Here is a 12,342-nt window from a genome sequence, read left to right as displayed (position 1 = left end):
ATAAAAATGCAAAATTCAGTACACCTGAGCTCCATGATTGATCTTCAAACTTCAGTTGAACGGTTACACATTTTACACAGCATATAGTAGTTAGCTAGGGTTTAGGGTTTCCCTTTTAAACACATGTTACCGTTTTCCTAAATTTGTGACCTTGAAAACAATGATGTGACTGAATGAGCCACACCTTTCCTGTTAAACTGCAAACTTCACATACAGTGAATGGCCACCTGCTAACCAGGTTCTACTGGTTATGCATGATGTGCGTCATGCGTTAGGATTATTTTTCAAGTCATTATCCAAAATTAGAATGAGTCATTTCAAGAGCAAGACAACAATAAAAAAAAAGCTCTTTCAGATCTGAAGTCCCTGTTACAGACAGACATCCTCTTGGCACATTTTGCTGGTGCTTTACATAAAGAAACAAAAAAAGTCCAATGACATTAGCACATTTTGTCTTTGGTCTCCATGAAATGTCATTTCCCCCACATCCTCAAGCACTGTATAATCAGTAGTATATTTATATATTTACCCATACTAACATTGAACCTGTGTGTTATTGCTGTTCTCTTAGATACACATAATGTTGGGAGATGATCATCTAAATCACACTGCTAGAATCCAACAGAGCTGTTAAGTCACTTTCTCAAAATGTCCTGTCAACAGGACACCAACTTTGGGGCTTGAATAATTATCAAGCAACAGTCCTATTGGGACTGCAAATGTCAGTTTCTTAGTTTATTATCACTAAGCAAAATGTTCACAAACATGAAGACCCGAGTCTTGGTTTCAGGATGATGTTTTGCATTACCTACACTTTGATAGTAACCCAGGGATTCCACAGGATGCGGAATGGCTGTGGATCGGCTCCGCTGCGTGTCTGCTCCGCCGTCCGTCAACGCCCACCAGGTCCGGATCTGTTGCGGAACGACTGCGGCCATGACTGACAGCTGAAGTCACAAGGACGCACGAGATCTCGCAAATTCACGTAGAATAGAACCACAAAAACAAATGTTTGTTTCCATCCAGATTAACAGAAAGGAAACAACTCTGTGCTGTGTTTTCAAGGTGTAGTGCAAGGAAATATGATTTGCCCTGAGCACATTCTACTTTATTTAAAAAAAATTAACCGGATGTTTTATTTGTTTTTGTGCTTGACTTCCTGTCCTGCTGTATCTGCCATGTGCTGAATTGCTACGCAGCTCTCCAGCGTCCGGAAAAAAGAAGCTCTGTGTATCTGCTGCGGATTGCCGGAGCTGGCACGCAGCTATTGCACAGTATGTGGAAGTTCACATATTGACTTTAATGGAAACCAAATTACTCCAACGCTGTTCTGGAGTAGATACGCAGCCGTTCTGCATCCTGTGGAATTTGGGGGTAAGCCCTCATGTTGAAAATGACAGCTTCCTATTGACCAACACCAGCTCTCTGCTGCTGAGGATCTTTGAAATGACATTTAACTATTAACTGCAGCTTAAGATTTGTAAAATACTGTTTTACTCAAATTGACAAGCTATTCATAAACACATTTACTAATCACCATCTAAAATACAATCTGAAGCCTCCTGCCTTTTTGGTACTGTGCAATTCCTGAAGTTAGCCAAAATGGTTATCACTAGTGTGCTGGTAATTTCATTTCATGCACTTTGGCTATCATACTTCATTAGTTTGCGGTCAGTTAAATATTCTAAATGATAAATAAGTCTTTAGTCAGTGTCCTTTACCAATTACCGAGCTTCAGCTTGCTGCAGAGCCTCGAATAACCATGGCCTGTTTGTAAGCCTCAGTTACATTATCACAGTCGGCGATAGAAAAGGCACTGTCAGCCACTCCAGACTCGTAGCAGTTCCAGGGCCTCAACGACCCGTTCTGAAGGATCCCATCTTCTTGAATGTCCAGCAGGTTGTCAGCAGACACACATCCTCTCATGATACCTTTGGCTGGTTTACTCATTCGTGTTGAAGGACCTACACAGTCTGGCAGATCCAGCTGGTCAAAGGACTCCGAAGACAGAATGCTGTCCTCGCTGACGGCCCCATTCGGTCTTGACCTTACGCCTCCGTGGGGTAAAGACACTGTCAGCTGGTCCAGAGAGCCAAACTCCTGCAGACCCCCGGGGGAGAACTTTCCATTGCGCTTCAAGATGCCTTTCCGATGGGTTGGTGCTGAAGGGCACTCTTTAGTTTGTGGTGCCCAGCCAGAGTCACTGTTGTCAGGAGAGGAGTAGTAACCTGACTCCTGTTCGGTGGGCTTTTTTAGGATACCTTTGCGAGGCAGCAGTGCAGCTGAAGGAGCATTAGCTGGTGCGGACAAACCCAAAACGTTCTGGGGCTCCACTGAACCTACAGCAAGGGTTTCTGTCATTGCCTTCTGTTTCACACTGTTGCGTCTCTTTAAAATACCCTTAGAGGGCCGACTGTCCGTGCTTACTTCATGAATGGTCTGGGAGACATTGTTTTCTTTTCGTGATCTTCGCAGTGAGCGCTGCCGGACTACATCCCCTCCACCGCCCTGGGAGCGGAGCAGGCAGCGCATCTTGGAGCTGTTCTCCAGTAAAGGTCTGGATGTACGGCGCAGCCAACTAGCCACACTAGCCAGCCCAGCAGGGTGTGATGTTGATGGAGAGACTGGTGAAGTGGTCTGCTCTCCTGGACTGCTCTTTGTTTCAGCCAGTAATGGCTGCTGGTAGCCCCAGTTGAGCCACCAATGTCCTGCAATCTCCTCTATTGTGGCTCTGCGCTCAGGATTTACCATCAGCATCCAACGGATAAGCCCACATGCATCTGAGAGTAAGAAATAGAGAGAAAGTTTATTTTTGTGTCAAACTACAAAAATCCATGACGTTATCAACTAAAGTGAAAAACATATATACACGCCAAAGTAATGTTTCAACAAAAAGTTAAGCTAAAAGTCTCACCAGAGGGATTTTTGGGTTTACAATAGTTTCCGGTGCTTATCTGTTGGACCAATGCCTTGTGGTTGTTCCCATCAAAAGGCATGGTGCCATGAACCATAATGTACAACAGCACACCAAGAGACCAAGTGTCAACCTCTGGCCCACGGTATGGTCGTCCATTGACAATCTCAGGGGAAGCATACAGAGGGCTGCCGCAAAAGGTTTGAAGATACTCATCACCATGGTAGAGGTTTGACAGCCCAAAGTCTGCGATCTGCAAGAACAAGTAGTAACCATAAAGCTGAGCAACACTCATATCCGTTATATCATCATCGAGATTATTGTAAAGAATTAACCTCTTCCATTCATCACTATAAGTCATTGATTATTCACACATAAACCCGATTTTAAAGATTGCATAGTGAATCTCTTCCTTCACAAGAACTTGTGCAAGAAGTAAGGACAATGTTTTCATATTACCACCATATGCTGTCATTTATAATCCAAAACTTTACAAAAATCAAATACCCTAAACCGGTAGACTTTTAAGCCTGTGAGCCCTGTGTGTGAATGTGTTGGAACATGTCCCATATGCATACCTTAACATTGCCGTTGCCATCTAGTAAAATATTCTCCAGTTTCAGGTCCCGGTGTACTATTCCATTCTAGGAGAGAGAAAAAAATAGAATCAGTTTTTTCTGCATAACCTTATTTTTTAGAATGATATATCTCCACCCGGGCATGTCAATGGAGGTTGTCTCCATTATATAAAAAGTCCTTACTGGGTCAGAACACATTCTTTTCAGAGTGAAGATTTTTTTCTGGTACGTCAGCTATGCCTCATTGTCCTACACTCTGTAGGGGGGCATGCCTTTGGGGCGAGCACATTTCGAATGCGTTTTGCTTTCAAACATGCAGGTCAACTACTTCTTACGTATGGACACTGCTTGTAGCAATGGATGCATTGTTTGTAGGTTGTGTTATGTAGCAATCAGTTATTGTTAAGATGCAGTCATGAAGAAACTATTGCGTGCAGTACTTTGGAATTCATCACTGTACTTTACATAACTGATTAAATAAAAATTAAAAAAAAAAAAGTGTTTAGATAGCCTTTGCCTGACTGCCTCCAACGTGGAAAATTAAATATTTAACCAGACAGCAGCACTCAATAAAAGTGAAATTAAGACACATTGTTAACACATAATGACATTCACTCTATAAATACTGCCCAGCAAACATGTATAAAAGCTCTGCAAAGTGCTGAACAGCTAGACTAAAATATAGTGTGCTGTAAATGTTTGTGATTACACAGCAACAACATGTTGTGTGTGTGTGTGTGTGTGTGTGTGTGTGTGTGTGTGTGTGTGTGTGTGTGTTGTGTGTGTGGTGTGTGTGTGTGTGTGTAGCACTTCAGTTTCACCATCACACCCTCATTACCAGTATGAGGCCAAGCTTGTGGGTGCGCGTGTGTCTGTGTTGGGACGGCTGGCCTTTAGCCCTGATGCTAGCTTTCTACAGACCAACTGTTCGTTTCCCCCTACATCGTTCTCACAGCCTCCCTGTTCAGATCAGCAGGCTCACAGTAAGTACTGCCCATTATGTAACTTTGGGGGTGCCGGTGCCCTGGAAAAGAATAACAAGCGGAGCAGCTAGTCTGATTGGAGCTCTGCCATATAAGGCCATTCTCGATGAGGGCTGCAATACTCTACCATAGCTACAGCTTTAGTTATTCTTCTAGACTTATGAATGCACACATATTGATAAGCTTCCCATGATTATAAAAAAAGTGATATATAAAAGTTTATAAACAACTTTACACGTTCTGTACGAAAACATTGGATTGAGACAGACTGGCTTACCTGATGGCAGTAGTGCACAGCTGATACAATTTGTCTGAAGAAGTGCCTGGCTTCCTGTTCAGAGATTTTCCTCTTGTCACAGATGTAGTCGTACAGGTCTCCTTGGCTGGCATACTCCATCACAATCACAATTTTGTCTTTGTTCTCAAATACTGAAAGATTAAAAAAGAAATTATAAGAACTCCTTTTAGCCTTTTTAAAAGGTTTCATATCCAACTCATCACCCAAATGGAACTGAAATTAGATTATAAGGACTGTGCCAAGCCTTTTACAGTACAAACACATGTTTTAAATAAGGACGTGTCTGCAAATAAAACAGATTACAGATCTTCACGTACAACCCCTTGTTTATTGATTAGGAAAAACCGGTGCCCCATGATGACTTTATTGCAAACAAACATGCACTGTGGTGGACAAACACTGAATGATGGCCATCTCATCAGGCGTGAGGGGCACTGGAAGTCACAGGGCTGTGCACATGATGCTGCAGCGCTGACAGATTGCGACGGGTTATCAGCGATTATGTAACATAGCATCGGCCTTCTGCACAAAAGACGTGCGTGACCAAATTCTAAATCTCAATTAGAGACTGATTGAGGGATATCTTTTTCCAGGTATCATGTTTCACGCTGCATGTGGGAGATTTTAGTCACCTCTGAAAGGTGAACGATGAAACTAAACCCAAACACGCAAAAAAAAAAACATTTATACTGTACCTTCATATATGGTGATGATGTGCGGTTGGCAGAGTGAGGACATGATCTCAATTTCCCTGCGAATATGAACCAGGTCTTGCTCATCCTTGATCTTTTCCTTTCTGATCGACTTTATGGCAACCTTAAAAAAGAAAAATAATATGACTTTAAGAAATTTTACTTTGCATAATCATTGGAGAAGTAAGATCCAAGTGAGATTGATCCCAGAGACTAATCAATGAAACAGTTTTACAGTTGTTAGGAGAGTCAAAGTTACTTTAAAGCAGTAGTATAACGTTTAATGAACAGCAGACTGCGGTTAATGGTTAATGTTAAAACCGTGTAAAAGGACCACATTAGCCAACATAGGCTACTAATCATACCAGACCAAGTGAGGCTGCAGCAGCAAACCCCTTAAAAAAAAGGTATTGGAATGTACAAAAAAGTGTTATTGCTAATTAATCCAACTTTTAATTATTTAAGAAGAAGATGTATTTTATTGCTTCAAGGAGTTACATAAATCTTGCTCAAAGAACAACTAATGGTCAGCAGATGCACTGCAGGTCAGTAACATAATGCAATAGATTAGGCCCATCTATTTAGCATTAAAAATAAATAAATAAATCAAAAAACTAACCTTAACAAATAAGTTATTTTGCCTTCCATCTGAAGCTTGTCCTTTTCTGAGAGGAACAATGGGCAGTGAACCAAAAACTCTGCTACAGTATGTTGTTTCTAACAAGACAGAAATCTATTGTCTGTGAGACTCAAAGAATAAGGAAATTTAAATCTGAATAGGATCTGTTGGGGACATATCACACGCAAGCTTTAGAAAAGTTTGTCTATTTGAAACTCAGATGCCTGAGATTCCTCTGTGCACTGAGTGCGTCATCAGTCTACCCCAATGTTGAAGGGTGTCATGAAGCACCAGAGGGGCACTGGTGGTGGGGTGTCCTTGTTTCCTCTCCTTTCTAACCATCAAGGTTACAGACAGATGGGAAGTGAGTAAAACACGACTTGTCATATCTTTCAAAACACCGGTCTCCCATCATGAGTCACTGTCTGGCCTTGCTGCTCCTCTGGGTCAGCACTCCATTCACGCCACAAAGACCCTTTTCTTGATTCTGGGAAACTGTGGTTTCAAGCATTTGTTTGCATAGCTTTCAGACGGGCTGAACACGCACCCATGATGAGTTTACACCCCTGTGTGGTTATCTGTGTGTGTGGTTTTTGTTACTGTCAGTTTGTTCAACGCAATAGTCCCAGAGGTTAAAATATTTGATATTTTACACCGACGTTAACAAAACCATGCTTTTGCACTTTAAAAACAGTTTCAGGTGTAACTGTTGCGTAGCTAACTGATCCAACTGACGAACCTAACGTTAGCTTATAATAATTTATTATCTTTCAACTTTGAAGTTGTGTTTTTTTGTTTTAAAAGACCAAAACATTCCATAATTAAGATAACTGTTGGTTGCAACTACCAATGTTTCCTAGCAACCAACACCTAGCTGAGACATGCCTTTTAATAGTGCAACCCGATTTAGAAAATCACAGGTTTAAGACTAGCCACTAAGAACTTAAGGACTTTCCCCACAAACTTCGTAATAATGGATTTCTGAATAGCTGGTCCAACCCAATCAAGGTGTTTAATTGAGGATACATAAAGCATACATCTGATGCACCAAGTAGGAGGTCAACCCTACAATCAATGTGTGCTGAAACCACCCACCTAATTGGGTTATGTAATCAAACATATGCAGGAAGATAATGGGAACAGCTGTTGTGCCACATCACACGCAAGATGAAGCCATGCTTTGTGTTGTGTCACGCCCCGTGTCAAATTACATATCTTTGTGCATTGTGTTGTCAATACTAAGGTAGACAACAAAGCAAAAATAATGTTTCTCCTGTTTCCATTATATGCTAACTGCTGAATTCACAGACAGCCATTTGGGCTTATCAGTATTTTGACATTTAAGCATGGGTTTGATGCATGATGACCAAGAAGCTGCCTGTAGGGAGAAGTTTTTGACACCAACTCATATCCTATAAAACAAAGTGCAGCAGCAGCAGCAAGTCATGTCAGACAGTGTAAGAGCAGAGATGGGTGTGTAATGACAAGGCTGGACTTGTATCACTACTTGTTTAGTGCAGGTACAGAAGGGGGATTCCTGACTCTTACTTCCGTGACTTCAAAATGCTTTCAGTAATAACAACTATGACCTTTCAACAAAGAATATTTCTGACTACCATGACCTGGCAGCTGAGTCAGACTTACTGGCAAAAGCAAGTTCATTTCTAGGTCAGGTATCTGTTTTTCTGTTTTTTTTTGTTTATGTGTCACTATATCTGGAGGTATCAGCCTGCAAAACAAATGCATTTGCATTCTAGGTGTGCTTTTTGTTTTTGATAATGTGCTTATAATTTGCATTGCCTAATTTAATGTGTAATGTGGGGAGGACTCTGGACAGACCGGGTAAGCTCAAACGGGTAGTTTGGGTAAATTGGGAACGTCTGGAGGAGGCCCCTGTCCGACGGACTTTCAACTCATACCTCCGGCGGAGCTTTTCGTGCTTCCCTGTGGAGGCTGGGGGCATTGAACCTGAGGGGACAATGTTCAAAGTTTCCACTGCTGAAGCTGTGGTCTTAGGTTCTTAGGTGCCTCAAGGGGCGGTAACCCACAAACACCCTGGTGGACACCGGTGGTCAGGGAAGCTATCCAACTGAAGCAGGAGTCTTTCCGGGATATGTTATCCCCTAGGATTTTGTAGGCAGGTGCAAGGTACCGACGGGCCCGAAGGGCTGCAGTCACTGCCGTGAAAGAGGCAAAGCATCAGGTGTGGAAGAAGTTCGGAGTAGACATGGAGAAGGATTTTTGGTCTGCACCAAGGTGCTTCTGGAAAACCTCTGAATCTGAGGCCATGGTTCTCCGCAGGTAACCAATGGAGTGCCTTCTCTCAGGTAGGGAATGAGTCCTTACCCCAAGTGAAGGAGTTTAAGTACCTTGGGGTCTTTTTTGCGAGTGAGGGGACCATGGAGCGTGAGATTGGTCGGAGAATCAAGACAAAAAGAGAGCTGAGCCAGAAGGCAAAGCTCTCAATCTACCGGTCAGTGTTCGTTCCTACCCTCACCTATGGTCATGAAGGCTGGGTCATGACCGAAAGAACGAGATTCCGGGTACAAGCGGCCAAAATGGGTTTCCTCAGGAAGGTGGCTGGCGTCTCCCTTAGAGAAAGGGTGAGAAGTTCAGTCATCCGAGAGAAGCTCGGAGTAGAGCCGCTGCTCCTTCGCATCGAAAGGAGCCAGTTGAGGTGGGCTGGGCTCCTCCCTGGGGAGGTGTTTCAAGCACGTCCAGCTGGGAGGAGGCCTCGGGGAAGATCCAGGACTAGGTGGAGAGATTTTAGCTCCAACCTGGCCTGGGAACGCCTCGGGACACTCCGGCGGGGCTGGTTGATGTGGCTCGGGAAAGAGAAGTTTGGGGTTCCCTGCTGGAGCTGCTGCCCCCGCGACCCGATACCGGATAAGCGGATGAAGATGGATGGATGGATGGATGGATGGATTATGGATGTGTACATTAGGTTATGGCAACAAAACTTCAATGATCTAGCAGAATGCAAATTATAAAAAGTGTATGGCAGCTTGTAAAAATGAACACAAACATACACTCAGTTGCCAGTTTATTAGGTACACCTAGTTAGACCGAATGCAGTCTAAGACAAGAGCCATGCAGTAAACCTCCATCAAGGTTACATGGTTTTGTTTAGTTTAAATTACTTTAGAAAGGTGTTGATTCAACTTTATGGCCATTTTATGGGCTGTAGTGTTTTTGGTGCAGTTAAATTGTATTGCTTTATACCGATGTGTCATAGCAAAGGCAAGTCTACCATCATTCAGGGACATATAATCATCTATTTGTGGACATTTAATAAAATACGTTAAAGACTAATAACATTTATTATTGGGATACACAATAGAGAAATAATAACAAAAGGACATTTGTCTACTCTATGTCTCTTTAAAAGGTTTATCTCGGTCCAGTCTGTTGTAAATACCTCCTATTTCCCCTTAGGAAATTAGGTCACAGGGAACTGGAATCCACCTAGAAGGATAGTTGTAGGTGGTTTCTTTATCACAGAAAGAAAGTTACCTAACTTTCCTGTTTGAAATTCCCTGCAGAAAAAGTCACTCAGTCTTTCCAATGAAATGCCTTTCCTTTGTTCTCTCAATGCCATTAGGAAGCAACTGTGTGAAATATCTTATGTGTTGTGACGGATTTACAGGAATCAATTTTGTCTTTTGTCTTTGTTGGATGACTCAAACAGAATTACTGCTTTTGTTGTTAAATGAACTACTTTAATACACCACAAATAACTTAGGCCTAAGATATGAGACACAGCTACGTGGTAACTGGTATCATGATGTGAAAATACTAATAATTATAGAATACCATATCCTTTTAATTTTGTTCACACAGAGAACTAAAACACTGTACTTTCCAACCCTGTAAGCAAACAGAGTGCCCGCATAAAATGCTTAGATTGTAGGCTATGGTTGCAATTCACAATACATTAAAACAGCTTATGCTGAGATCTTTAAATGCAGAGACAGGATGCAGTGTTCAGAAAACTAAGAGCAACCCCCCTAAAACAAACACAATGAAGCCTTAGGCAAATATAAGCTGGTTTGTCAACTACCAAAGACCAGCAGCAGACACAATAACACATTTAATAGTTTACAATGCGGGCTCTTTACAGGGAGAAACTTGAAGCCAATGTTGAATAGTAAATGTAGCACAGGTAAACAAAATCCATGTTGTCTACCTGTGTGCAGAGAGTAAAGTTACGTCTTCTAAATGTGGCCGATGGGAATATAAAAATATCAGTCCTTACCAGTCTACCGGATCTTTCCTTGGCTTTCTTGACTTTGCCATAGGTTCCTTTCCCGAGGGTTTCCAGAAACTCGTACCTGTGCTTCAGGTTGTGTTTGTGGTGGTGTCTCTTCACGGCTTGTCTTTTCACGGTCACCTGGGACAGAGCTTTACCAACAGGAGCATTTTCACCGGGTGAAAATGACCCCACAAATGGCCTACGGTTTGACGAAAGACAGGCAAAATGTAAGCCCTCCATCCTGACACAACGCTCGGCGTATTTTCGGACGCAGGTAAGTTATCGTTGTTAACTTGCATTCCTCTGTCGGACTTTTTCGTTGGAGAAATATTGCTCCCAAGACCCCGGTACTAACTTTAAAATGTAAGACTTCCCCCCCCGACGTGACCAATTACTACATAAATTTTCAGACCCAAAAGTGTCTGGTCCCTGTAGCGCGGACTTACAAAAACAGCGGCGCTGAACACGAGCACTCCGCCGAAACAAACCGCAAATTCTAGGGGCGTTCAGGTGCCGGGGAGCGTTTGTTTGGGTCACCCGGCGGTGCCGGTTTAAACCCCAAAATTCTTGCCCCACTTTGCTGTAGGGGGCGCTTCCCACTTCATTTTATTTTACTAAAACGACACTTCGTCAGGGGTCTGTTCCTATCAGCGAAAACCCGCTGTTTTAAAAGAAGGTTGCGCCAAATTTTAAAAAATGTTTTTTTATACTTTGGGAGATATGCTGTTTTGATGATGTGTCAAATGAAATCAAAAGAAACTAAGTAATGTTTCGTGGTGTGCTTTTTATTCTTTTGGCCCCAAAATAAACCACAAGAGCTTATCATAATCGGGTGTATAAAAAATAAAACATTTCGCCTGGCTGTTATCTAAAAGAGCTGTGGGAGAAATTATAAATAACCAAGTAATAATTTGATTGTGAACTCATTGTGAATTTTCCCCATACATAAACTCATATATATTGAACATTTCAAATTAACCTGTCACAACATCCAAACCATTTCAGGTGGCTTGTCTTACTTCATATGTATAGACAAGAAACATAATCACTCTGTCAGCATCTGGTTTTGGGCCCAAGGGTCACATATTTTGACAGCTGTTATCAAATTTTGACCCTACTGTAACCTGTCCAGAAATCACCTGTAACTACAGCCACCATTCTAGGTGACTTGTCTTATCTTCATATGTATAGACAAGAACAATAATCCTCTGGTCAGCATCTGGTTTTGGGCCCAAGGGTCACATATTTTGATACCTGATTCTGATACCTGATTTCTGACAGGTTACAGTAGGGTCACATATTCTGATAACAGCTGTCAAATATGTGACCCCTGGGCCCAAAACCAGATGCTGACCAGAGTGATTATTGTTTCTTGTCTATACATATGAAATAAGACAAGCCACCTGAAATGGTTTGGTTGTTGTGACAGGTAATTTTGAATGTTCAAATATATATGAGTTTTATGTAGGGAAAATTCACAATGATTCACAATCAAATTATTACTTGGTTATTGATAATTTCTCCCACAGCTCTTGTAGATTAGTCAACAGCCTCATGCTGCCGACGTAGTTTTATTTTTATTTATACCACCCGCATCCTCTGATTAAGTCTGCTCTGTGGTGTTTATTTGGGGCCAACAGAATAACACGCACACACACAGAAACATATATCTTAGTTTCTTTATTAGATTTACAATTAGACCTATTCACTCAAATACAGCCTATATCTCAAGTATGTATATACAACAACATTTCTAAACTCTCGGCGCTGAACCTTCATTAAAAACAGCCTGCAGTTTACGCTGATAGCGTAACAGAGCCGTGACGAAGTCGTCTGTTGAGTAAGATCAACCTGCACAGTGGCAACAGCGCCCCCTACAGTCACAAGATACGGTGGTCACAGAATTTGGTGTTACACCTGTAAGAATAAAATCAAAATATTTAATACAGCCTTGCAGTGTGTGTGCGTGTGTGGATATTTACATATATAGCCTATACGCACAATAT

The 12,342-nt window shown here is 42.0% G+C and overlaps 1 protein-coding gene across 1 annotated transcript; it reads right to left on the bottom strand.

The window, feature by feature from the left end:
- Nucleotides 1-1,122: 1,122 nt before the first annotated feature.
- Nucleotides 1,123-10,791, bottom strand: nuak2 (NUAK family, SNF1-like kinase, 2). The gene is made up of 6 exons (XM_032513234.1): nt 10,340-10,791; nt 5,469-5,589; nt 4,753-4,904; nt 3,493-3,558; nt 2,915-3,167; nt 1,123-2,780 (listed from the first exon to the last, which is right to left on the bottom strand). The coding sequence occupies exons 1-6, from the start codon at nt 10,574-10,576 to the stop codon at nt 1,735-1,737; spliced, it is 1,875 nt and encodes a 624-aa protein (XP_032369125.1). The 5' UTR covers nt 10,577-10,791; the 3' UTR covers nt 1,123-1,734.
- Between the last annotated feature and the right edge of the window lie 1,551 nt (nt 10,792-12,342).

The sequence above is a fragment of the Etheostoma spectabile genome, chromosome 4 (assembly GCF_008692095.1).
Source record: "Etheostoma spectabile isolate EspeVRDwgs_2016 chromosome 4, UIUC_Espe_1.0, whole genome shotgun sequence".
NCBI lineage: Eukaryota > Metazoa > Chordata > Actinopteri > Perciformes > Percidae > Etheostoma > Etheostoma spectabile.
Note: the sequence above shows the minus strand (reverse complement) of the source record. Positions and strands in the feature narration are given on the sequence as shown.